The sequence below is a fragment of the Lepidochelys kempii genome, chromosome 4 (genome assembly GCF_965140285.1).
Source record: "Lepidochelys kempii isolate rLepKem1 chromosome 4, rLepKem1.hap1, whole genome shotgun sequence".
Lineage (NCBI taxonomy): Eukaryota > Metazoa > Chordata > Testudines > Cheloniidae > Lepidochelys > Lepidochelys kempii.
In genome coordinates, this window is record NC_136383.1 from 114,973,208 (window position 1) to 115,001,180 (window position 27,973).

General features: G+C 40.3%; 1 protein-coding gene across 3 annotated transcripts in view; it reads left to right on the forward strand.

Annotated features, from left to right (window-relative positions):
- The window catches only part of SLC2A9 (solute carrier family 2 member 9), a 207,451-nt gene that overhangs the window by 131,395 nt on the left and 48,083 nt on the right, over positions 1–27,973 (forward strand). For all 3 annotated transcript variants that reach the window (XM_073342503.1, XM_073342505.2, XM_073342506.2), the window contains 2 exons: positions 1,909–2,010; positions 5,913–5,988. In XM_073342503.1, coding sequence (XP_073198604.1) covers positions 1,909–2,010; positions 5,913–5,988 — 178 coding nt within the window. The remainder of the gene's footprint in view (positions 1–1,908; positions 2,011–5,912; positions 5,989–27,973) is intronic.

The following is a 27,973-nucleotide window of genomic DNA, read 5'->3' on the forward strand; positions in this document are numbered from 1 at the left end:
CTACCAGCATATTTTCTGCTGGTTTCCAAAGTGGCATAAATTATACTGGTATAAGCACTTTCATACTGTCAGCAGTACGCTGGTATTGTCTGTATCATTAAAACAGCAAAACTTTTTTTTTTCCCCCTAGCCACCCTTAGGCAGGGACATTCAGAACATATTCCTATCATTCTGTGGGGAACATTCAGCAAAGAAATACATTTCTTTACCTTTTAAATTTCTTTTACTCCCTCTGTGAAATTTTCTGGCAGGTTCTGTTTAGCTACAGGCATTGGTGTTCGTTCTATGACTTGATTATTGCAATCAGAGTTACCCAGAGGGGAAAAAGAATTATATAAAGGTAATTTACTCTCTCCTGTTTGGTCACCACAGACTGTATTATGGGGACTTCCCTGCATAAGGGAGCTAGACCTCAATCATGGAAGGAGCTGAGTGCTCTGGCACAGGTCCAGCAAAGCACTTACACATCTGTTTAACTTCTAACACATGAGCAGTCCCATTGTGAAGCATGTGCTTTGCTAGATCAGGGCCAGCATGCTCAGCACCTTGCAGGATCAAGTCCGTAGGGCATGGTCTACTAGTTGAAGCACAGAGATCTGTCTTCTGTTCCAAGCTCTGCCAAGGACTTTCTTTGTGAGATTGGGAAAATCTCTTGGGCTAAAGTTTTCCAACTACCTCTCCAATGGGGTGCCTCTGTTTTGACCCAGAGTTACTGGGCTTGAGTGTGTTTACTTGTGCAGTAGGGAAGGATAATTCTCTCCACTACTAATGAAGTTCTGTGGCCTGTGTTGTGGAGGTCAGACTAGGTGATTAGAGTGGTCCCTTCTGGCCATAAAATCTACATGGGTTGGTTTCTTTGGTCCACTAAGTTCACTTAGTGCTGCGTACCCCCATGCCTCTTCCATAACAACTAGCAGAGCTGAAATTTGTGGAGAGAGTACCCACTCCACAAGTGTTGTCCTCCCCCTCCACATCTACAGACACGTGCCTGCCTATAACACAACTTTTCCTGGAATTCCATGGCTGCAAACCACCACGGAGGCCCATGTAATTTAGAATTCATTTCATTTCTGCATTTCACCTTTCGCATGGGTGATGCTTGAACTCAGGCTTTCCGTCCAAGGTAACTATTTACCTGGCAAATAAATATTTGTGTCTACCTTTTTAAAATCATCTGAAGCAGTTATTTGACACATACCTTTTAGATTTCAAGTAATGTTACCCTTTCTTCATAAGAAAGCGATTTTAATTAGTAATTACTGGTGGGAATAGTATGTTAGAGAATGTTCTGATGTGTCTGGTCTAAAATGTATCTCACTCATTTACGTATGAATCTAGGAAAATCAATTGTTTTATACTAACCCTTTTTAGAGCTCTTTTTATTATATTCCTCTTTAGCAGACATACTCTGATTTTATGTGATTTTTTTAATTAAGTTCCTTTGTCTGCAAAGTAGTCAACATAAATAAATGAAAAGGTGCATAAATGCACAGGTTTCTGTGTATCTATGCCACGTTTGAATGAGATTTGATATCCACTGCACTAATGGAAATTGAACCTTCACCATTGCACTTTAAGACAGTCGATTACAAGTTTCACATTCTTCCATGTATAGTCCCATTATGGTTCTGTAGGGGAAAAAAATTTAACCTAACCAAATATTACTTATTTGCTCTATTTTTAATAAGCAATGCCGAATATTACAATTACCTGTTTTCCAAAAGACGTCAAATGATGTAATCTGACTGTAATTATGAACACACTGTAGCTGAGAATTAACAAAATGAAGTTAATTGTTACTATCTATGGTTTTTACGTAGCACCTATCACTTCACTATAAGAATTTTGTTAATTAACGAAGCTCTACTGGTTCTTCAAGAAAGTAAAATACCATTTCTTCTTATTCAGGGTTTAGCTGTTGAACGACTTGGACGTAGACCTCTGCTTATCGGAGGTTTTGGTTTGATGGTCATCTCCTTTACGATACTTTCAGTATCCCTGACTTTACAGGTACAGTATATTCATTACGTAACTATTCTCTTTCATTTCTCTATTTTAAATGTCCGGTATATAGTACTTCTTGGCTTCAGCTTACTTCTGTGGACCATTCCAACTTTTGATTAAGTTTAAATGATGGCCTATTCTGAATTGGAGATTTAAAGTTCTGTCTTCTGCTTAATTATAAACTTAATTATTTCAGAGTGTGACTGTTAGTCATAATGTGATCTAAAAGATTGTCTCATTCATTTCTTACCAAGTGAGAGTTTCATGCAAGCAGATTGGAGAGGATAATTTTGCCCATGGTTGAGAAACGCTGCATTCAACACCTCATACTTTTGCTGTAAAACCGTATATATCGTCTTGAAATTTCTTGCATTCTCTATGTGCCTTCTGTTTACTGGTGATTTTTTTGAAAAAGCAAAAAGGTTAAATTCAAACAGAAGGCTCCTGGGGGAGAAAACATTCCAGTGCGACCGTAGCTTTGAAGTTCAGTTCAGCTATTTGGACTCAAAAGGTGAAGATTCATTATTTGTTGGAGGAAGCACCTGGCATGGAGATGCAGGGTTAGCATTTATTTCGCAAGAGATTATGTCAAATGATTGGAAGAAGGTTATTAAACAAACGATAACACTGAAAGGAAATCAGTTTGTCTGCCTTTTTTGTCCTCCGTTTGTATGCATTATCATGTACAGCTTTCTTTTGTTCTTGGGGCCTGAAAAGTAGAGTTCTGATAGATTGGAACAGCCTGCTTTTAGTGATCTTTCAGCAAGTTGTTCTTCTGCTGGCTATAGTCAAGATTTCTCTGTCTTTGGAACAGCAGCTAAAATGAGCCTCACCATTTATCTTACTGCAGTATCCTATTTCTTTGCTTGAGTTAATACGAAGGGAGCCACTGACGGTATGTCTATATTGCAAACCAACGTGTAATTATACTATGGGTAGGTATACCTGCTCTTGCTTTAATCTGGCTAGTGAAGGTGATAGTAGCAGTGACGATGTGGCAACACAAGCTTCAGAGTAGGCTACCTATCCCAGTAAAATCCCGCCAGGGACCCCGGGTACATACTTGGGTTCTTTTCCCATGCCCCTGTTTCTTCACTGCTAACGTACCTGCGCTAGCTAGCTTATGGCTAGCACAGGTATGGTCACTGAGGCTATAATTATACCTTACTGTGCAGTGTAGACATACCCTCAGAGTCAATGTGAGTAGCATGTGAACGTAGTAAAACCATCACAAGAGCTAGTGAGTGGAAACTGAAGCCAGACAAATTCAAATTGGAAATAAGGCACAAATTTTTATTAGTGAGGGTGATTAACCAGTGGAATAAAGTACCATGGGAAGCAGTGGATTCTTCATCTCTTGATGTCTTCAGATAAAGACTGGATTCCTTTCTGGAGATGTGCGTTATCTGAAGACAAGTTATTGGGCTCAGCATAAGGGTAAATGGGTGAAATTTAAGGGCCTGTGTTCTACAGGAGGTCAAACTAGATGATCTAATGGTGCCTTCTGGCTTTAAACTCTATGAATTTGTGAACTATCTGAATAGGACTTACCATATTGTCAACTGTATGAAACAACAGAACTGTACTTTACAGACGAGGTCATAAAACCAAGGTTGTTAGCACAACCACAAGACACATAAGATAGAAGGCTGCAAGTTTTGTTATGAGCTGACTGAAAAGTAGGCGTTTCCAAACCCTTTGATACATAATGTGACATGTTTAAACTAATTGGACTAGATCTTCAGCTGTTGTAAATCAGTGATGCTCCATTGACTGTGAGTTAGATTTTAGTGGAGTGACGTCAGTTTACATTAGCTGAATATCTAGTCCATTATGCATTAAGTATTAGATATAAGTCTGAACCAAGAACCCAGGATGCAAACAGCCTTGAACTCAGAGGAAAATTATATCTGGTTCTGAATTTGCACCTGTGTCCTCTCTGTATAAGGGGCTAACAAGTTTAGATCTGTGTTTTGGATCCAACATGAGCTCATCTCTGATAAATATATAAGTTTATGAATTCACACTAATGCCAAGAAGAGCCTTCACATATTATCATATTTTGAGAGTTAGTGTATAAATGAATAAACAAGTTAAAAAGGAACAAACCAGTATAGTACTTTTTTGTTTGAACCTGTACATCAGTCATTTATATTGGCAAGTATAGGTATGATGATGCTTCAGATACTCTAAGTAAATATATCTTCATATTTTGTAAAAATAACAAAGACTTGCGACCTCACTATAACATTCTGCTATTCAAAATTTTCTGAGAAATAAGATGAGACCACAGGGCTGTGGGAAGAAATCGGGAGTTTTTATTTTTCAGCATTACATAGATCAGGGACTGTGGTCTGGCAATTCAGTAGAATTCTCTCTCCGTATTTAAAGCTAGAGGGAAAGCTCATATAATTTAGAGAGATCCTATTGAATCAAATGTTGCCTTCCTTTAAGCTCTTCTTTTTAATCTTAGTCAGTTCCTTTTGATTACTTTTTACCTGTATTGCTGTTGCTTCACTTAGTTTTCTGTAGACAAAATGAACTCCTCACAAAACCACGTAATCTGTAATAGAAATAGTAGTGTGGAACTTTGGAAGAATACACTGGCTGTGTCTACACTGTAAGCTGGAAATGTAAATTCCAGGTCAGGGAGACATACCCGCACTAGATCTGATTAAACTAAAGCATTAAAAATAAAGTGTAGCTGCAATGGCACAAGGAGCTAGTTGCCCTGAGCACATACCCATGCAAGATGCTAGTTATATACCCTGGGCACCTATACCGTCTCACCGCTCACGTTGCTGAGGCTACATTCTGTTTTACCACGTTAGCTTGATGAAAGCTAGTGCATGTAAGCCTCTTTGAGCTGGAATTGACACTTCCAGCTCGAAGTTTAGACATACCCAAAGACTTATAAAACCATCTACAATCTATGGCAGTGGTGGGTAACCTACGGCCCATCAGGGCAAGCCGCTGGCAGGCCGCCAAACCATTTGTTTACATTTGCACGGCTGCCTGCAGCTCCCAGTGGCCGCGGTTCGCTGTTCCTGGCCACTGGGAGCTGCAAGTGGCCAAGCAAATGTAAACAAACGGTCTGGTGGCCTGCCAGCGGCTTGCCCTGATGGGCTGTGTGCAGCCCACGGGCCGCAGGTTTCCCACCACTGATCTATGGGCTGATCCTGTGGCTGTCCTTTTCCATACAAAACTTTCCTTTACTGCAGAATCAGATCCATTAGGTTGTTTGTCTACAATTTCAGGATGTGGCTGAATATCCCAACCTGTTTGACCACACCCAATGTATATTATTTTAAGCTTAGTACGTATGAAAGGCCATACTGGATAAGACTAAAGATCCATCTAGCCTAGTATCCTGTCTTTTGCCAGATGCTTCAGAGGGAATGAACAGAACAGATAATCATCAAGCAATCCTTCCCCTGTTACCCAGTCCCAGCTTCTGGTGAACAGAACTCCCTGTCCCATTGAGAGACGTGTATTTAATCCATCCTTCACACAGATTAACTTTGTCATTTAAAAAATCTGCCATACTGGCTTTAATAATATGGCAGAGACATCTGGGGAAGGTGACTAAGAAGAGTTTGTGCAACCCAAGGAAACTTTCACAGCTTGGCTTGAATTGCAGCATAAGAAGTTATGAGTTTTTTGAATATTTGTGGCTTCTTCAATGTAGCAGACCTCTTGACATTTCACTGTATAGATTCCAAATTTTAATTTTAATACAAATTGTCTAATAAATATTTCAGGAATACTGATTTCTAAGACTAACTCTTGGCATAAACCCTAATCTATGGAAAGAATGTAAAGAATATTTTGTATTCCATGTGATCTCTTATTAGGCATTTGACATAAGTAATGCTAGTGTGGGTTATTTTTTGTTGTGTTTTTTCCAGAATCGTGCATACTGGCTCCCCTATCTCAGTATATTTTGCATTCTTGCAATAATTGCATCATTTTGCATTGGCCCAGGTAAGTAATTTTTTTTCATGTTGTTCCATGTCATTTCTCCATGCACCAAACACTAAAACATGCACATTGAAGTGACATGACATTAGACTTTGCTATGTGTGTGGCAGGGATTTGTGTGTGTGTGCCTTGTATAAGAAGATAATCAGAAAGGTTAGTCTCCTGTTGATAATGCTTCTGGGGTTCCCCATTGCATGTCAACTCTATATAGACTTCATGAATTTGAATCTGATGCCTTTGGATCACTATGTTGTTAGTGTGCCAATAACGACATCTCACTTGTTCTCAGTTTACCTGTGCGGGTTCTGTCAGGATTATTAGGCTTCTTCATGGCAATAGATACAACTTTATATACTGTATATTCTTAGTTTGCGGTCTTTATTACAATGAACTCTAGGACTCATTGGAGCAGGGGTTTCAGTAGAAGTATTAAGAAACACTGACACATAATGAACTAGATTTGGAACCCAGTTACATCAGTGTAATTTTGGAACAACTCCATTGATTTGAACATTGTTACTCCAGGATTACATCAGTTTAACAGAGAACAGAATCTGGCTTTGTGAATTAGCAAGTAACTAATTTCGATAGCATATGTTTGCAGGTGCAGAAAGAGGAATTTAACCAGAGCATAGTTCATGTACAGTATGTGCTGCTAAAAGGAGGTGTGGGTTTTTCCCAGAGATTCTGTAACAAACTGTTCTTCACAAAAAAGGGGAGTGGGGTGTGGTGAAATGAACTGCTTTTGTGGTTTTCCTTCATATATGTTCTGTTATAAATCCGAAAACAACATTTCTGTCCCCATCACTTCTGCCATGGTTTCATCCATTTTTTCAACATTTCAACATTTTTTTCTCCTTTCTTTTTAATGAAGCTGAAATTTAACGTGATTCTTTTGTTTCGTTTCCTTGCCTGTGCATCATTGTTGTCGTCGTCATCATCATTACTTACTTAGGCCACTTTTGTCTTTTGTGGTGGTGTTTTATTATTTAACTGCTACTGGGAAGACAGCTGGAAAAGGCAGCATCCTGTGTTTTGGGATCCTCTAATAAAATAGGACTAAACTGTAATATTGAAACCCCCCCTCTCTACCCTCTGAGAGAGAGGTGTTACATATCCATGACAGCTCAGAAAAAGACCAGGAAGCTATGACTCTGACTCACAAGTTCCTCCCTAGTTTCCTAATGCTCCTGGGGGAGGGACTGTGTCACTAATCTATGCCAGTCTCCTTCCATGCTCTCTGAACTTCACTGGCTGATATATGGATGGAGCCACACTAACTTGAAAAAACTGAAAATTTCCTGCCCTGCCCTCTATCTGTGTGGGAGCCCGGGAGCAGTAGAGAGTAGAAGTCCCTTGAAGACTGCTCTTTCTACCCCCACCTAACCCTGGCACTGAAACCCGTGATGCAAATCATCATGCAACCCCCTTGTGCTTTTGTAAGGGCAAATTTCAGTTCTGCCCAAGTTCCTCATGTTTAAAACAAAATTCTCAGCAATAGATTGCTGGGTTTTTAAAAAAAGCATTTTGAAATCAAAGCTGGTTCTCAACCAGATAGTCTTGAGAGATCAAGTGGTGACTTTAAACTTCTTGCAATTCTCCTTTTAAATCTGCAAAAATAGTTGAACTCCTGTAAGTAAGTAAGTATGAACACTTGTAACCTCTACTTATTTTTCTTCCAAAAAGCCCCATAGAAACAAATTTACAGAGTAATTTAGGCCAACCCTAAAAGATATTCACTAGTTTTCAAAACTTCAAATGTACATCACAGTTCAACCTTTTAAAATAAATCCTCCACTTTTTTCCTTTTCTTTTTTCCTCTTTTTTCCTTTGTTCCCTATGATAGATTATATTTTTGTTCACTTAGCTGTTGTCCCTTCATTGCTGCCAGTCAGTATTTTCTAATGCATTTTGCATTCGTATTGAGGCAGTACATCTATAAGTATGCAAGACTGGAACGTCTATTCAGTATCACAGACTGCTTCCTATAGAAAATCTTTAAAATTGCAGCATTCTTCTTGCTGTTGTGTTTTCTGTTTCTGTTTTTTGAAAGGAAGAAAACATGGCACTTTGTTTTCTTTACAACCACCCCATCTACCATTCCGATATAGTCAAATACTCTAATTGCTGGGGAAAATATGGTGACTGTGATGGATGCTATCAGCACATGATACAATAATCTATGAATATTCCAACCTTATAAATTTTGTGTATGTCTTTATGAGCTAGGGATTGTATTCCTGATTCAATACGGGTGTTAAAATGTTTCCTCAGGAACTATAATCACTAGGGAATAATTAATGCACATCCCTAAGGCAAGTAATAAGTCTGAAGAAGTTTCATCCCTGGGGGGAAATTACACATACTGGTTTGACATGGTTCAAGAGGCCAGGCAAATAAAGAACTGAAAGCCATCTAAAGTGACCACCCTGACTGAGGAGGGAGGTTATTTTCACACTTGATCCAGAGCCTCCATATGGAGGCTGGGTGATACCTGGTAAGCTAGACATGTGTATAAGCTATTTGTTGTTTGGGTGAAATATTTTCTCTATAATGTTTCAGAGTAACAGCCATGTTAGTCTGTATTCGCAAAAAGAAAAGGAGTACTTGTGGCACCTTAGAGACTAACCAATTTATTTGAGCATAAGCTTTCGTGAGCTACAGCTCACTTCATCAGATACATATTGTTAACCTAAAAAAAAGTGTAACTGAAAAGTACAACATCCACATCTGTCCATGTCACAAGACAGAGGCATAACTTTGAAATTTTTAGTGCAATTATCGGATCTACTTTGAGAGGGACAAATGTGGTTGCAATCCTAATAATGAGGTTTCAGTTCTCATAATTTAGGCTTGAGTGTGCCTGAGCACAGGCTGGCACATAAGCTGCAGGAGGAATTGTGTCATAGCTGATTCCCTTCCTGATTTCCCTTTGTCCATGGGTGGTGGGAATTAACAATTTGCTGCCAGTTTGTACCAGCAGTAAGTTATGACACCCCTTGTCTGGCATATCTGTGCTGGCTAGTGTATTGGAAAATAGAGCCCAGGTTCTACTCATTTCCTGATCCCGTTCTCTTAATCTGTGAGGTGGTAAACAAGCATGTAGCAGTTCATTCTTTTCTCTCTCCTTGCCCAGTTTCAAGGTCTGGGTCTTGTGTGGAGAGTGAAGAACACCAGATGATGTCACTCCCTGCCTTATACAGCTTTAGCATATGGTGGGAACCCTTTGTTTCAAAACTTGTCTCCCAGATCAGTTTGTGGAAAAATACTGACATCCCAAGATGAAGTCCAGAGACATGGTCTGGTCCTATGTCCTTGCAGAGTCATAGTAGCCATTACTTACAGGCTGTCTGGAGCATTCTCAGGAAGGCTCACAAGGAGGACGATAAGCTTCTCCTGAGGCCTATTGTTTTCCCTAATGGCTTATTACTCTGAATAGGCCCTTCCCCACCCACCAGTCTAGACTGAAAGCATCTTGCAGCTATACACCCAGGTATAACTACATTTGAAATATAGATACATAGTCAATATTCATAACTTCAGATACAAAAATGATACATGCATACAAATAGGATAATCATATTCAACAAATCATAACTTTTCCAGTGACATTTCATATGGCCGACTTGCATAAAATGCATCATAATTATGCTATAATATCATAATAATATCACTATGAAGAATATGGGGTGCAGTGTCACAGTATTTCCTAACGTTTTCCAGTGGTGGTCTATCAAAAAGTTCGTTTAGGTTCTAAATGACCACAGGCTGGAGTTCAACAGTAGTTTGTGAACTTAAAACAGAAAAATATCCTTTGAAAAATAACAGACTCTTCTGTAGGTTGTGGGGAAAATGCTGCTTCTAGGTACTTATTTGTTTTCAGTCTTTTTAGTTATCTCATGTAACTACAAGTATCTGGATGCAAGATTATTTCTGGTTAAGGAAACACAAGTTAGTAAATAGCTTTTAAAGAGCAGTCCACACAGGAAGCAGGAGCTGCAGGAAGTCATTGTCTCTTGCCCACACATTTCAGCTGAAATATCTGATATATTTGATCTAAAGAAGCTTCATGTGATTAAAAAATAGACACAGACACAGAATCAAGGGGATTGGTTCTGGTTACTATGGAGTCAAACAAAACAGAAAACAAATGGTGTTGCTGTCTTGGGATGCTCAAAACCATAGGTCAGTGTGACCCCTCTGCATCAGTGAGAGAGAGATTTTGCCGGTGCTAACCTGGGTGACACTCCCTGTCTCCACAGTCTGTTAGCCACCCCAGACAAATTTCTCAGGACTCTGCCAGCCCTTACTTTGCCTTGCAGGTAACACTTGGTGCACCCCAGTTCGCAGGCCACCTGGAAGAGTGTTCCCCTGAGGTAACCAGCCCATCACTGGGCACTCACAGAAATTATCAAGTTTGCTATCTCCAAAGAGACAGTGTACAAACCAGCTTGTTTCGTTCAACTCAAAATTCATGCTTTGCCTAATATTACTGTATTGAGATCTACTTATGATAAAACAAAGTGAAGTTTATTACCAAAGATAGCGTTTTAAAGTAGAAACTGAATTGGTTACAAATAAAACAAAAGTATAGCACATTCCAAGAGACTAAACATATCTAGCAAACTACAACCCTTTGGCTAAAGCAGTTTTCTCACTCTCACAACGTTTTTCTGTAAAGCTTGCTGATTCTTCTTCAAGCAGATGCAGCTGTATATTCCACTTAGGCTTGTTCACACCCAGTATATCAGAGCTGGAAAATTTTGCCTAGCAGTACCCATAGGAGGCAGCCCTTGCACCTTGTGCTCATAACCCCTGCCATGGCTATCTGAGGGACTACCACCTCTGCCCCCTCAGTTCCTTCTTACTGCCATGGCTGGAGTCTGAGCGCTGTGTGGTTCCTAACCTTACAAACTATCTGTGTCTTAGTGACTTTTTCTAGTTGTATATAGTTAATTTGTACCCTTATATAGTGTTAGTTGGTTAGCTTTAGTTTAGTTTAAGTATTTCCCGGTGATGCCCTCATGGGGGTTTAAACATTGTCAGTCATGTGGGGCAGCGACCTCCAATAATGATCCACACACACAGTGCTTCCTGTGCTTAGGCAAAGCCCACATCAAGGAATGGTGTTTCTTTGGCAAATTGTTCACAAAATGGACTCGTGGCGAGGGATCTTTGTCTAAAGCCACACTGCTCCAACAGTCCACAGCCTGATTTGGCACCAAGGGCTACATTGGATCGAAGGTCACCCTCGGGTTCTGAGAGTGCTGCTGTTTCCTGCTCTGGAGCTAGAACCTCTCCAAAGAGATGGAGGAGCCATTCCCCAGCAAGTGCGCTGAGGAAAAGGTCACAAAAGAAGATGGAGGCTGCTCCAGGTCATGTGAGGACCCATGTGTCTCCTCCAGAGGAGCATGGACCGGCATGGTGTGAACACCAAAGCACAGGATGGAGCAGGTCCTGTCATCCACTCCCCAATACTGTGCTTGAATGTCAGAGATCCCATACCATCCACCCTAGTTCCAGGCCCAGGGTGTCTGTTGAGTCTGGTACTGATGAGGGTGATGTCAGCACCAGCTGTTTCCACTTAAGCGGCATAGCAGGCAGCCTGTTTGGTTCTTCCCCAGCCTTTCTGTTCCAGCCTCTCCATTAGTTCAGGACTTTGCCAGGGCTGCATCATTTATAGCCCCGGGTTGGGCAGCTGTTGAACCTCTGTTGGCACCACACCCCAATGTTTCCCTTCTACAGACAGTAGAAGTGGGGCCCGTGGTAGGCTCAGCACAAGGGACCTACTTGGCACCAGGAACTTCTTTGGCACCCACGCTGTTGGCGCTGCCATTGTTACCATGGTGGCACTCACCTCCCTCCACTTTGGCACCATCAGTCACATAGGTAACACTGCTGACTTTGGGGTCAACACTGCTTCTGGCACCAGAAATGACAGAGGCATACTCAGTGTTGGCAGTACTGTTTCCACCATTGGTACCAGTTCCCTCTTCATACTGGGCTATGGAGTCATACTGGTTGTTGTCTCCGCTTTTATGTCCTGAAGCCCGGGACTCCTCAGTATCCAGGTTGGGATCTTCCTCTTGTGCTCTCCATCGCCTGACCCTATCAGGGGCCATTCATGGAACCCTATGGGTACCAAGATTCTCTCATCTCACGGTCGGGACAGGGGCCCGGTGCCCACTGGCCACCAATACTCTATCCATACCACTGGTCTCCGTGGAATCTCTGGAATGTTCCTCAGTTACCAAGGTCCCACTCCTCATTTCTCTCTAAGACGAGATCACTGGGCAAGTCTGGTGACCATTGATCCACCATAGGCCCAAGCACTGGTTAACCTTCCCCTCAAGGAGCCTCCGGAGTCTTCCCATCCAGGTCTGTCAGTCGTGGAGCAGGCTTTGGCTCTGGCACAATTAACCACTTCATCTTCATCCCCAGACAACTCCATGATGCCTGGCTCTTCTTCCTGTTCAGTACTGGAGGATTTCAAGGCATACCAAGCACATATGTGGTGTGTGGCTGCTTCGCTGGCTATTCAAGCAGAGTTTCTGCAAAAGAATACACATAAGTTGTTGGCTATCCTGCAGCCATCTGCCCCTGGGAGAGTCACCCTTCCTATAAACAGTGCACTCCTAAACACTGCTAAGGTTCTCTGGAGCACGCTGACTTTGGTACTGCCTACTGCAAAGCACCTGGTGCAGGGATTTAAAGCTTTTTACTCCCACCTACCTGCAAATTTCGTGGGTGTAACCCCTGTGAACGATAGAGCCTGGAAGGGAAGATTTAAGTCCATTCCCAAGGACGAGGACTCCAAACAGATGGACCTGATGGATAGGAAGATTTACACTTCCTCTTCCTTGCAGATGTGCATTGCTAACCAGCAGACTATGCTGTCCAAATATGACTTTGTGAACTGGGTGGTTATGTCTAAGTTTGCAGACCAGCTGCCTGAAGCCTTAAGGGAGGAATTTCAGGCATTTATCACTGAAGGCTACTTGGTGGCTAAGGCTCTGTTTCAGTCTGCACTGGATGTCACAGATACTTTGGCCAAAGAGGTGGCCTTGGTGGTGACCATGAGATGGGCAGCATGGCTGCAGAAGTTGGGTATTGCCCCCTGTGTGCAACAGGCCATAAAGGATTTGCCCTTCAACAGCCATGTGCTTTTTTTGGACAAGACAGATGAGACTCTGCACTCCTTCAAGGATGCTACGGCTACCCTATTGTTCTTGGTGTGGGGTTATATGCTTGCAGTGCAGTCACCACTACAGTGGTCAACAGCAGCACAAGCAGCAGCAGTATCATATGCAGCACTGATTTTGGCAGTCTTTCTCTCCCCCCGAGATCATGGGGCGACCCCAGAAAGGGGCATAGAACCCAGAGGAGGAGGCATTCGGGTTCAGGGTTTGGCCAGTTGACACACCTTCCCCTTGCAGCCTCCCCAGGCACCCTTTTTTGACTTCTTGGTCCACAGCAGTATTTCAGTCGCCATTCCCTTCCCCTTGTCCCTTCTGTCTGGGGACAGGTTGGCTCACTTTTTCAAAATGTTTGGGGCTCGATCACCACTGACAGCTGGGTGCGAAGTGCTGTCAGATCAGGCTCTGCCATCCAGTTCCTTTCCATCCCTCCCCGTCCCTCTTCAGGGACCCCCTCATGAGAAACTACTCCTCAAGCAGGTTTGCTCTCTACTGGCTATGGGAATTGCATAGGATGTTCTACCAGAACATCAACATCAGGGTCCGTGCTTCTTTTCCCGGTACTTTCCAGTGCCTAAAGCCAAGGGAGGGGTAAGACCTATGCTTAACCTTTGTGGCTTCAACAAATATATCCACTACATGAGCTTCCGAATGGACATTCTATCGACTGTCCTCCCTCTATTGTCTCAGAACAACTGGTTTGTTGCTCCGGACCTTTCATTTGGTGATTTTGCCAAGCAACAGAAAATTCCTTTGATTCGTCATAGTGGAGTGCCATTTTCAGTATACGGTGCTTCCCTCTGGCCTCTCTTCTGCCTGTCAGGTTTTTACCAAATGTATGGTAAAAATTCTCACACTGTCAGTTCAGCCTCCCATACCACTTTCTCTCCCTCCTGAACTACTGACACAGAATCACACTTGCACTTTACATCCTGCACTCAGCTCCCTGCATCTCATGGCATGGCTGCTTTGTGGCTGAATAAGCAGGAAGTACAGTGATTGGCAGCTGTTTGACAGGTCCTATTTGACAGTAGAAAGCCCTCTACCAGAATGGTCTATTCAGAGAAATGGGAGTGGTTTTTGGTGTGGTCATTAGGGCGTGGAATCCAGCTGACACTGGCTTCTGTCCAGCACATCTTGAAGTACTTGATGCAAAGTCACTGAGAATGACATCAGCATTTCAGACCCCCCATTCAGAGAATATCAATCTTCTCCAATGCCAAGGAAGCAAGATTCTTAAAAGGGCTTCTTCTTCTCCATGCTCCTGTCGAAGAGCCAGTTCCTATGTGGGACCTTTCATGGGGCCTCCATTCGAGCCCCCAACATCTTATCCCTTTCTGCTTACATATTAGAAGACTAGGAGTACTAGTGGCACCTTAGAGACTAACCAATTTATCTGAGCATGCATGCTCAGATAAATTGGTTAGTCTCTAAGGTGCCACTAGTACTCCTTTTCTTTTTGCGAATACAGACTAACACGGCTGCTACTTTGAAACCTGTCATATTAGAAGACTGCATTCCTGGTAGTGATGACATCTGCAAAGAGTGTCTGTGAGTTATCTGCTCTGAGGATCGAGCCTCCTTAAACACAATTCTCTCAGGACAAAGTGACTTTGAGGCCTGGTATATTTGAACTGTACATTTGCCTGTGTTCTTAAGCCACATTAATCTCTGGAGAAGCAGCATCTCATTACATTAGAAGTCAGGCAACGCCTAGCATTCTGTCTGGACAGGACTAACCATTTCATGCTTTGCCTCGGTGGTTTGTATCACATGCAGATCGTATGAAGGGGCAAGCGGTCTCTTTACAGTCTCTCTCTCTAAATGGATAACATCCTGTATCAAGTGGAATATTCCACCTACGTGGGCTACACAGTTGCATCTACTTGAATCTAGATCCTGATTTGATTGAAAATAAATGGTTTATTTAGTGTAACTGTGGTTCTTTGAGATGTGATACAGACGTGTATTCCATGACCCACTTGCCATCCCCTCTGCAGCGGAGTCTAGTCTGTGGGCATTCGGTGTGAAGAAAATGAGGGGGGTTGAGGCGGTGGTCATATAGCCAGGGGAGGAACTATGAGCACAAGGCACAAGTGCTGCCTCCTATTGGTACTACTAGGCTAGGGGTTCCTAAATTTGGCCAGGCCTGCACCGCTTCCCGCAGCTCCCATTGGCCGGGAACGGCAAACCGCGGCCACTGGGAACTGCGAGCAGCCATATCTGCAGATACTCAAGTAAACAAAGCATCTTGCGGCCCGCCAGGGCTTACCCTGAACAAGTTTGGGAACCCCTGTACTAGGCAAAATTCTCCAGCTTCCAGTGTGCTGGGTGTGCATGCACCTAAGTGGAATACATCTGCATCACATCTCAAAGAACCAGAGTTACATTAAATAACCATTTCTTTTCAATCAAATCAGGATGCAGATTTTCATGATTCCCCCATACAATATCAGAGATCTCCTCAATAAATGGATAACAAAATGTCTTTTTGCTTCTCCTTATATTTCCCCAAAACTCATTGTTTTGACCCCAGAGACAAGACAGCTACCCTGTGGCTTTAGTCTGGTGTCTTCCCATGCTGATTTCACATACCCTCATTAGTCTGTTTTCCTGTTGACTTAATATGCAAATGAGGCTTTCTTTGTGTTGGTTTATCCTGCTTACTTTACATCAGAGATCTAGGCAGATGGGTAAATCAACATTCCTTTGTTTAGGAAAAACTTATCTATCAACCCTGCCTGGTTACATAGTGTCATAAATATAAAGGAAGGGTAAACACCTTTAAAATCCCTCCTGGCCAGAGGAAAAACCCTTTCACCTGTAAAGGGTTAAGAAGCTAGGATAACCTCGCTGGCACCTGACCAAAATGACCAGTTTGGAGACAAGATACTTTCAAAGCTGGAGGCGGGGAGAAACAAAGGTTCGCTCTGTCTGTGTGATGTTTTTGCCAGGAACAGAAAAGTAATGGAGTCTTAGAACTTAGTAAGTAATCTAGCTAGATATGCATTAGATTCTGTTTTGTTTAAATGGCTGATAAAATAAGCTGTGCTGAATGGAATGCATATTCCTGTTTTTGTGTCTTTTTGTAACTTAAGGTTTTGCCTAGAGGGATTCTCTATGTTTTGAATCTGATTACCCTGTAAGGTACCTACCATCCTGATTTTATAGAGGTGATTCTTTTTACTTTTTCTTCAATTAAAATTCTTCTTTTAAGAACCTGATGGCTTTTTCATTGTTCTTAAGATCCAAGGGTTTGAGTCTGTGTTCACCTATGCAAATTGGTAAGGATTTTTATCAAGCCTTCCCCAGGAAAGGGTGTAGGGTTTGGGGAAGATTTTGGGGGGAAAGAAGGTTTCCAAGCGGGCTCTTTCCCTGTTATATACTTGTTAGACGCTTGGTGGTGGCAGCAATAAAGTCCAAGGGCAAAAGATAAAATAGTTTGTACCTTGGGGAAGTTTTAACCTAAGCTGGTAAGAATAAGCTTAGGCGGTTTTCAGCAGGTCCCCACAGCTGTACCCTAGAGTTCACAGTGGGGAAGGAACCTTGACACATAGTTTAAACATATTTAGTATATATGTACAAACTTCTTGTATGACACCTGTACACACAATTCTTAGGATGACCAGCTTTTATTTGATACCTCATACAACATTCTTTATAGATACATACTAGGACAGCAATGTATTAGGTGTAGTGAGATTGTCAGGCCTGATAAGAGATGCTGTTACATGACAGTGATCCCTTTGCCATTTGGCATGGAGGGGCTCATAGGATCACACAAATCCAAAGAAAAAGTGCCAAAAAAAAAAAAACCTCTATAAAGTCTCTGAGCATTTGGGTTAGGTACCACAGGCATGGAAGAAAGTATATTGACTTTTATTGAAAATGTCTTTCAACTTTATGCCAGTAGAGCAGTCCAAAGCAACTTCAGCATAGGGGCGGATCTGTACTTTGTTTCTTGAATAATTTTTTCAATATACTAACATTCTATAGGCTAGAACAGTGAAAATAAAATAGAATAAAAATTAACCTCTGATTAATTGATCAAAAAGCAAAGATGATATATGTATTCATGAGTTCAATGGAAACTCAATGATGAGTAGAGCTGATTGGAACATTTCCATCTAAGTAAAATTTCGTCAGATTATGTTACGTTGAAGTCAGAAAGTTTCACAAAGACATATTAGTTATGACTAAGTTTTGTCAGGAACATGTGAGGGAGGGGGAGAGAGAGAGAAACTTCCTAAATACAAAAAATCTCATTTCGATCTGAAAATGGATATTGTGACACACATTCCACTTTCACAAAAACATTGGAAAGGTGTTGCAGAAGGAAAACAAATTTCAAAAGTTCCTATGAAACAGAATTGTCATCTTGTGCCCAGCTCTAATGCTGGCTTTAGCTACTTATTTGAATATTAAATGTAATTAGTTAACATAATTTCAAACCTCAGTATTATCAGCCCATAAGGAGGTAAACAATAGGCAGTCAGGCTTTCAGACTGGGCCTTCTGGAAAGTGTCCACAAGGAACTGCACCCGCAATTCAACGCTTGCAATCAATTACCAGAAATCCGCATAAATGAATTACAAGTACAAAAATGTCCATGAAAGAATGGATGCCCAGTTTAAATATCACACCAGATATTTACTGTCCTGGCACATAAATGTTTTAATCCAATCAAAAGCCAAGATTGTATTAAATTGTAATGTTCCTTTATCCAGGTTTGTTAAGTATTCCAAATAGTTTAGCATTTTGTATGTGATTATGTTGCTATTTGTCCACTGCTTATAGCCAATACAGCCTGTTACTAAGATTCCTCCCCCCTCCTCCAATTATGAAATTAGGGCAATATCTTTTAGAGCAGAATCCTGCAGCTTTAGCAAACTGAAAAAAACAGACTTATTTTTTCACCTGAAACAACTAGCATTGACCTAATACCACTACAGGGAGATACAATCATGCTATCTGTCCTTTGACCACTGAAATGGCATATAAACTAAGACAACAAATATGAAGCTTTTGATAAACAAAAACAGAGACACAATAGTATTCCTTGTTTTGTGGAATGGTATCAAAAAGCTATTTGCTACGGTAGAGAGGAAATCTGTCTGCGTCTGAATGAGGAACAGTGAGTAATAATGTTGGGTGAACCTTCAGAGATCTGAAGTGTTGGTTCTGTGTCTGTTACTTGAAGTTTATCCCAACCATCTTTGCTCTGGAAATTGTACTAGTTTGGATCCAGCTCAAGTATGGGATTGATATTTTTTTCAGTTCTCATTTATGCCTTTGATAGTTTTAATCATAGAATATCAGGGTTGGAAGGGACCCCAGAAGGTCATCTAGTCCAACCCCCTGCTCGAAGCAGGACCAATTCCCAGTTAAATCATATCTAGGAGTATGACATAGGGTTATAGACAGTTGAAAAGTATGCTACCAGTCGAAGAAGCTAAGGTATATTAAGTGGTTGGGTTGACTGTATGCTTAGAATAAGATAGGTGTTAAAATATTGACTAACTGAGAGAGAAAACAAGAAAGAATACTTTTGTGTCCGAGGGTGAGCTTCTGCATGGGCAATTATCTTGCCTTTCTGATCCATCTCTTTAACTTCAGTTATTTGTGGAGAATTAACTGTGTTTACTTGGGTGCTATTTTCATGCATTTCTTGTAACCTCATGAATCTAACTCCCTCTCTCTTTGTAATGCCATGTGGAAAATCTGAGTTGAGAAGACCCAGCTCTGAATGTTCGTGCCCAAAATAGCTGAGGACGTGTAGCAATTCTAGTTTTGAAATGTTATTTTCTTCCTTTCCTCGGATGCTTCTCCCCAAAATAAGAACGGACTAAGCCAGTTATAATAGTGGGCTCTCTTCCCTTTTCCTCAGAGAAATACATGACCAAAATAGACCCTCTAAATACCCCTTTTCCCTGGCTACCCTATAACTAGGGCCTTACCAAATTCAAGGTCCATTTTGGTCAATTTCATGGTCATAGGATTTTAAAAATAATAAATGTCATGATTTCAGCTATTTAAATTTGAAATTTCTTGGTTGTGTAATTGTAGTAGAGGTCCTGCCCCAAAAAGGAGTCGTAGGGGGGAGGTCGCAAGGGTTTTGTAGGGGGGGTTGCAGTACTGTTACCCTTACTTCTGCGCTGCTGCTGGCCGTGGCACTGCCTTCGGAGCTGGGCACCTGGAGAGCGGCGGTGGCTGGCCAGGAACTGAGCTCTGAAGGCGGAGCTGCCACTGGAGCAGCAGTGCAGAAGTAAGGATGGCATGGTATGGTATTTCCACCCTGACTTCTGCATTGTTGCTGGTGGTGGTTCTGCCTTCAGACCTGGGCTTCCAGCCAACAGCCACAGATCTCCAGCTACCTACTCTGAAGGCAGTGCAAACTGCAGAAGTAAGGGTGACAGTACTGTGACCCCCACCCCTAAAATAACCTTGTGACCCCCTGTGCAACTCCCTTTTGGGTCAGGAACTTGAGAATTTGAGTAATTTGAAAAATGCTGGTCTCCCCCTGTGAAATCTGTATTGTATAGGGTAAAAACACACACAAGACGAGATTTCACAGGGGGAGACCAGATTTCACGGGCCGTGATATGTTTTTCATGGTCGTGAATTTGGTAGGTCCCTACCTATAACAGTCATCTTCTAATAGTGATCTTCTAAAGAAACCTGTACACTTCCTGGAAAGTGATCATCTTTGTAGGGAGATGCCTTTCTGGTCATTGTATTCATTCATTTAAAGACTAGATTCTGCCATCATTACTGACTTTGACTAGTGCCTCATTGAAATCAGTGGGACTGCTCGTAAAGATTATTCAGTGTTAATAAGGGTGACAGATTCTCTAAGCAGTCCTGATACAGTAGTTTCAGGGTCCTGACTCTGCCACCCTTATATTCATGTTCTGTAGCACTCTTCTCCACAATTAGTGACTCTTGTTGCAAATGGCTCAGATTCTGTGAACCTTCTTCCAGTTGTGTAGCGCCTTCCTCCAGAAATAATCCCGTGGACTTCATGTAGCATAAGGCATCATTCCAAGTGCAATAGGGGTATCAGAATCTGGTTCAATAAGACTACTTGTGCGGTACGGTATTACTCAACATAAGTAAGGGTCATCAGCCCTAGAAGTACTAATTTAGCAGATGTTCTGGCAGTAGGAAACATAAAATGTACCCTAATAATGTGCTCCCAGAAAAAGAAAAGAATTTTTAAAAACCCCAACAGTTTAATTTAAAAAATAATCCTATAATACCAGGATTAATGTTTCCCAACGGTTACTTTTACTGCTGACTGCATTAATACACAGGGCTAAGACATACTAGCAAACTAAATTGTCTCAGAAGGAGATTTCACTTATCTTTTGTCTCTCTTTAATAGTTTGTGACTTATTTTATGGTTTTGTAATGATTTAGTTCCAAGATTAATGGAACTTTATGGAAAGTGATTCAAGATTGAATTTAGACACAAGGTATATATGGTAAATTATGGTAGTTGCACATTTGGCATATGTTAAATTGGTGGCATGTTGTGGACAGGAGGAAATTCAGAGGAAATGGTTGATGCACCCTGAGGTTGGTATTTAGATTTTAAATCAGTCTGGACTCGTATTCTGAATGTCAGCACAAAGTTGTATTGACGGTGGAGCTGGTTGTGAAAAAAGGGTCACTTTGAAAGTCAGGAGGCTTGTTCGACCTGAGAGTGCAGTAAAAAAAAGTTCCTGAATCCATGACAAAAGCAAAGAGTTACACCATTCACATTTATATGTTACATTATGTGCAGCCAGAGAAAAAGGACTGACATAAAATGCAATTTCAGGGTTACCTTCTGAAAAGAAAATTACAAGCAGCATTGTGTGGTGGTATTGTAGTTTCTCCAGTTACAGGGATGCATGTATTGAGTCTCATCTCAATGCACTCTTTTTAGTGCACTGTGAGCAAGTGTTAGATCCAGGCTTGAATTCATAAGCCTCCATTTTCAACAGAAATTTGTACCATCTAAACAAATCCTATGTCACTTTTTGTGTGTTTTAATTTAAAAAGCCATTCATTTTAAAATGCCTGTGTATTTTCAAACAGGGACTTTGATCCTTTCGGTTAGAAGCTAATGAAATCCTCCCAGGCAACAGGCATGTTTATATGATATAAGAGGACAGATTAAGACCTCTTTGGAGGAAGTAACCTTTAATAGTCCTTTATATTAAATAAAAAAATAAATGGGCTTTTTTGTAATTACGGGGCCTTTTTGTAGGTTAAACATTAGATCTAAAGATGTGCTGACACAAAAGCAGTTAAACAGAAAATATTCCAAACATTTTACAGTGTGGTCTAGTCCAGTTCAGAGATAACTCCCACAATAATTGAAGTCAAAGAATTCTATCCAAATATGAATGAACCAAACCATAAAATTGTGAGGGATGGAGGGTTTTCTTAAGGCTCCAGAGCCCCGTTACTTATTAATATTCATCTATTATACAGGGCTAATGGTGTCTGAGATATGTTACAAACGTTGGATAGGGTCCCTGGTTTGAAGATTTTATAAGAGCTTACAATTTAACTATGTCAATTTGCTTCACGATGGGAATTGCAAGTAATGTAAATGTTTGCAGCATGTACACCCACAGAGATGAGCTGAGGGAGTGGCCAGTTTTGGTTTTGCATAACAAATACCGGGCGAGGTTTGAGTCCAGGTTCCATTTGATCTGAACCAGCAAAGTTCAAAGGTTCTCACTTGTTTTGTCTCGCCAGGGCAGTGGCTCTCAACTTTTCCAGATTACTGTACCCCTTTCAGGAGTCTGATTTGTCTCAGGTACCCCCAAGTTTCACCTCACTTAAAAACTACTTGCTTACAACATCAAACATAAAAATACAAGAGTCACAGCACACTATTACAGAAATATTGCTTACTTTCTGGTTTTTACCATATAATTATAAAATAAAATGAATTGGAATATAAATATTGTACACACATTTCAGTGTATAGTATATAGAGCACTATAAACAAGTTATTATCTGTATGAAATTTTAGTTTGTACTGACTTTGCTAGTGCTTTTGATGTAGTCTGTTGTAAAATAGGAAAATATCAACTCATCTAGAATAGCTGTACCCCCTGGAAGACCTCTGTGTACCCGCAGGGGTACATGTACCCCTGGTTGAGAATCACTGCCCTAAGGGACACACCATGGTGGTTTGGGCTGTGCAGAAACAATACCAGGGTTGGTTTGGATTTTGATGCATTTTATCTGTCAGAATGTGGAAGGTGACCCCCTCACAGTATTAAATAAGATATTATTACTGACATCTCAGAATTAATACACTTTTAATTTGGTTTGAATATGCGCTTAGAAGTTATCTACATTGAGCCTAGAGTGTAAGCCTGTTGACTTTCGTAGAGTTTCACTAGGGATGCCGTTTTGGGCTTTTGCAATTAGTAAAGGTTTCAAAAGAAAGATGAGGGTCTACAATAACTGAAAGGTTATAATCATCTGTATCTGTCAGATATGGAGAATTACTGGAGATGACACTTGAGGACCTCCACATCAGTAAAGCTTATGAACTTTCCCCTTTTAACAATGGATTGTGGAAAATGATCTTCATTTCAATTAAAATTGTAGCTTTCATATTGTGATTACTGCAGCACTTGAAAAGAACATTAGCCTTGAAATATGTTTTCCTGAATGATGGTTAATTGCTTGTTAATGACTCACAGCTCTAAGACAATAGAAATCCACTGCTAAGTTGGAAAAAATTCAGCCATGTGTTTTAGAATTTTGCATATCCCTAAAAGTTTATGGTGAAGATTTTCAGAAGTTGCCTGTGGCGTTTGGACACCCTACTCCCATCACAACTATTGGGAATTGGGTGTTCAAATTAGATTGGTGGCTTTGCAAATCACTGCCTACAACACTGGTATATGCAAAGGTGAACAAACAATTTTCTTTTGTACACTATGAATAAAGCAGTGTATTTATAGTTACCACACAACATTATTCCTGTACTAACAACATTAGCAGGCCTTAATTCTTCCTTGTGCATGTGCACACACACATACCCATGCACGCACGCACACTCTAAAGGCCAGCCTTCCTCTGTTTGTTTAAGGCAGTCGACTAGTGGAACCTTGATTTATTTGTTCCCAATTAATAGTTTAAAGATTATTAATAGGACCAAACTGAACTCTTTAAGATTCGAGCTTTTGGGGCAGTTACAGATCATTTAATTTAGTGGAGGATTATGAATGGTACAAAAAGTAATTGAATTAAGACTTTATTTAAAATAAAATAATTAGGTAAAGCAAACAGATGTTACAATATAACCATACACTGCATTTATACTCACATTCCAAAGTATAATGGTGCATCCGGTGGTGATCTGTCCTTGGATGAGAAGAATGTGTATATAATTCTTTCTCTAATGAACGATGCATACTAATCTAAAATGACTAACTTCTTTATAATCAATTATAGCACCCTGTTAATTAATTAAGCTTGTCTGTTACCATATCTATATTTCCACTGCCATATGTAATGTTCTGTACCCCAAACCCAAATATCTTTTTTTATTGGCTATTAATATAAAACATCAGTCTAATTATCATTTGTGTCAATGCAAATTCTGTGATTACCGATATCCCAAAACATCCAAAAATTCCCCTACAACACTTGTTAAAACCTGTTAAAAATATATATATATTTACCATATAACCGAAGGTTATCTCCTAACTTATCTCACTTCACTCATATTTTACTAGGCCTTTTTGTTATCAAGCCAAAATTTTGGCCCAGAAACCTATTCTTTACTTACTTTTCAGCACATTTCTTTTTAACTTAAGCAAGCATGATCTCTATAGGTTGCACTAGGACTTAAGGGTTAAAATGTAATAAGTTTTAAGATGCATTGTTAAATGACCCTAAGGACAAGAATGTATTTTCTTGCAAACTTATTTTCTATAAGGAACACCACACAAATGAGCACCAGGAGGAGTTGTGTGGCAAAAAATACACTGGGTAGAATCAGTCTGGTGGGAAGGCGCAGCACTCATCCAGAAATATGAGTACATGGGCAAGGCATTGATTGACAAAGTATGTTTGACCCAGCAATCAATAACCCTCCTAAGATCTAGAGGATTCACATCCAGCTCCTGCTGACCACTTCACTTTTGGAATGACTGGATGTCCCAAAGCAAACAGAGCTACATTGGCTCACCAGCTACTCTCTCAGACACTGAAGCAACCAAAGTCTGTGCAGCCTTCTCAGTTCTTAGAAAAGTATGGTCACACTGAGCCAACACACTAACCTGCAAGCTGTATTGACCTTCCACATCACCCCAGCCTCCATCCCAACTCTCTGTGACCTATGTATGTCTATAGAGTGTTTAGCTTTTGGTTAGGCCACGCTACTGATATTTACTCAGGATAGAATCAGGATCAGTCATGTTCCAATAGAATGTGTATCCAGCAAAATTTCCTCAAGGATCTAGTAAAAGATTCAGTTTGTATGAACATCCAGAATGTAGATGCCATCCAAACCTTTTCAGAATGTAAAAAATGTGTAAGGCTATCCTCTGTTCTGAAGACCTGCCATTTCCCCTTCTCCTGCATCATTTCCTGGAGACACTGTGAACGCTCATCCCTTCATCAGAAGGAAACCTTAAAACCTCTGTTGGGCTTTAGCGGCTGATATCAATTTTCTGGATGGGACATCATCATGAATGGGGGGAAGGCCTCAAGCTCTCTGTTCATTCCCTTCTCCCTCCAGTGGCAGTGTTGAGTCTGGCCATTGGGCACAACACCAGCTCTACTCAAATCATGTGCCATTCTGGGCCATCCGCATTATTTATTCCCCAGAGTGCACACATTACTTACTCCCCGGTGCACGTCTGAAGCCCTAGAGTCCATGAAATTTTAATGACTTCCGGCAGTCATTAACAAGGAAGCCTCAGTGTCTTGCCTATTTTAAATATACACAGAAAACCCAGATCCTATCATCCCAGCTTCAGATAGAGTTTGGCCTAGAGTTTTGGCCTAGACTTTGGCCTAGAGTTTTTGGATCCTTTAGGATGAAAGGGACTATTATAAATATAAGACAATATAATTGATTATTATTATTTATTATGATTGTTATTGTTAAAATATTTTACCAGGGAAGCCTTAGATATCACATCAAATTTTTAAGACAGTTTTGAATGAGAGGTAGTTCACAGCCAGCAACGTTTGTTGCTAATGGACTGTTATCATGAATTCATGACAGGGAACTCATGCCTGATTGATTTTTATATAAGTATGTTATCAAGGGAAGTAGTAAACCTAATTTAGCTGGATTTGTAAAATGTTGTGATTCTGACATGACTATAAGAATATTGTGCATTTACGCCGCAAGTTGTCACACCTGTAAATCATTAATTCCTGGTATTGCTGTCTGTTGCAAGATAGAAATGTAGTAGATAATCCAACTGTTTAATAGAGTTTAAAGGGGTAACTATAAAAAGCTTCTTTAGTTCTTAAAGTCCATTTGCTCATAATAAACTAAGGATTAGCTGAAGTAATTATTATCAGATTCTGAAGCTTAAAAGTGTAAAAGTAATTCTACCTGAATAATGATTTCTAGCTATGTAGTTCAATAAAGAAATTATTTGCTGTATGTTCAAGCAGGTGAGTGGAAAGACAGATTATAATTAGGGTTTTGATATGGCACATGGAGTCTGAGAATACAATTAAGGTGGTTAAAATAGAGTTTTTACATGTAGTTCAAGAAAAGGGTGTATATCTGAATAATGTTTTATGCCTTAGTTGAAGTACAGAATTGTAATGGTGAAGCAAAAGGCAATATATCTCCACTTGATTAATAGCACCAAAATAGATAATTATTTAGATCCAGCTTTCTGTAGATTTCCCAACCATCTTGATGTTAAATTCGCAGGCATTTCATTGTGATATTGTTAAGACTACTCCAATTGATTCCTGACGAGGCTAAGCTGCTGCATGTTTGTTTTGTAATTCTTTCAGTTTGTTTTTAAAAAATGCAGCCATGTACTTAGGTTCTGTGTTTGTACAGCACCTAGCACAATGAGGTTCTGATTTATAACTTTTGCTATCAAAATACAAATACTAAAGAAGAAGAATAGGCTGCTTTAAAAAATATCATGTTACCCCTTTTCTAATCTCCTTCTGTTGTGTACTGAGTCTTTTAATTTTACTCTAAGAACCAGTCACACAGTGGTTATGCATCCAAAATTCTAACTGAGGTCATTTGGATTTTTGACTGTGTACTAATTTTTGTATTGACTCCTAACATTCAGAAATAGCCCAGTCCTCTCGATGCACAATAAAAGTTGACGCATTCTAGTGTGTTTAGCATGCCACGATATAAGGAATTTTCAGGGTTGAGGGTATTCTGGTGAAGAATGATTAGATTTCTGATGCAGCAAGACTGCAGATCTCAAAGTACTAAGGGCTTGATCTAGCAAAACTGAAGTTGAAGGGCAGATTCGAGTGGTTTTCCTTGGGAGTTGGACCTGAGCCTAAGCCTCTGAATGTCTTATCTTGGCATTCACTGGATCTTATGTAAAACGTATGTTGTGTTATTCAGAGATTGTCTTTGCTTTGAATATTCCAAAGCCATGGTCTAAAGTGTAGAGGAGCTCTGTCCAAAACATTTATATCTCCCATGTCACCATGAATCGGTTCTGAAATACAATTTACTGTGAGATTGTCACTATATTAGAGCAGATAAGAGATTTTATTTCAACTCATCATCCTGAAATACTTGTTAGAGATGAACAGATATGGAGGGAACAGCAGATTTATGAGACTTATTGAAGGTGAGACCAAGGAGCTAGAATTTGATGCAGTGGTAAAAGTGGAGCTAGTAGAAAGATTCAAAGATGTCGTAGGTAGGTGACATGATCAAAATGACACTCTTACCAGCTGCTTTTTGAATTAACCAGAGGTAGCAATGTGGTTGTTGTGGAGACCAGAGAGAAAAAGTTTACAGTAATTAAAACAAAAAATAATGATGACTTGGATAAGTGTTTCAGTTGTATGGAAAGAGAGAAAAGAACAGATCTTTTAAAAGTTATGTAGGAAGAAGCAACAAGATTTGGACATTGCATAGAAGTATTGGGTGAGGGAGCAGGGAAAGTCAAAGATGACCCCTCCCCGCAAACATTACAAGCCTGGGTGACGATGAGCAAGTTAGTGTTATCAGCAGTGACAGAGGACGAGGAAACTGTAGAATGTCATGGAGGAAAGATAAGGAACCATGGTAAGTTTAAAATGACATTTAGGTATCCAGGAGATCAGGTGTATTTAATGGGAGAAGGGAATTACAAGCACCAAGAAAGGTGAAATTTTAATCCAGTTGAAATTCCTGTGGTTCTTTTGTTGCAGAGTGTACTTTTCTTGTATAAAAACAATTAGGAGAAAGAATAATGCAGCCAGTAAATTACGGTTCTGAAAATTCTGCTTGAGAGTGCTGCCTTTTGGAACTGAGTATATACCAAAACTCAGTAATTACTATTCAAGGAAGGACGAACTTTTATTCAGTGGAGAACAAATCATCAGGTGATTCAGATTAATGGTATTCTTAATTTTTGCAAATTAAAAGAAAGCACAAGGAATATGTGGGTTTTTTTAAAGATTACCCTAATGGGCATAAAAAAATTATTTTATTTTTTTCTCATCTAATGGTTTTGTATCTGTACTTAATTATATATTTAACCACTAAGGAGTAAAGTACATAGACTTAAAAACCTAAAATTTATACTAATGGAGTTATTTCACCAGATATC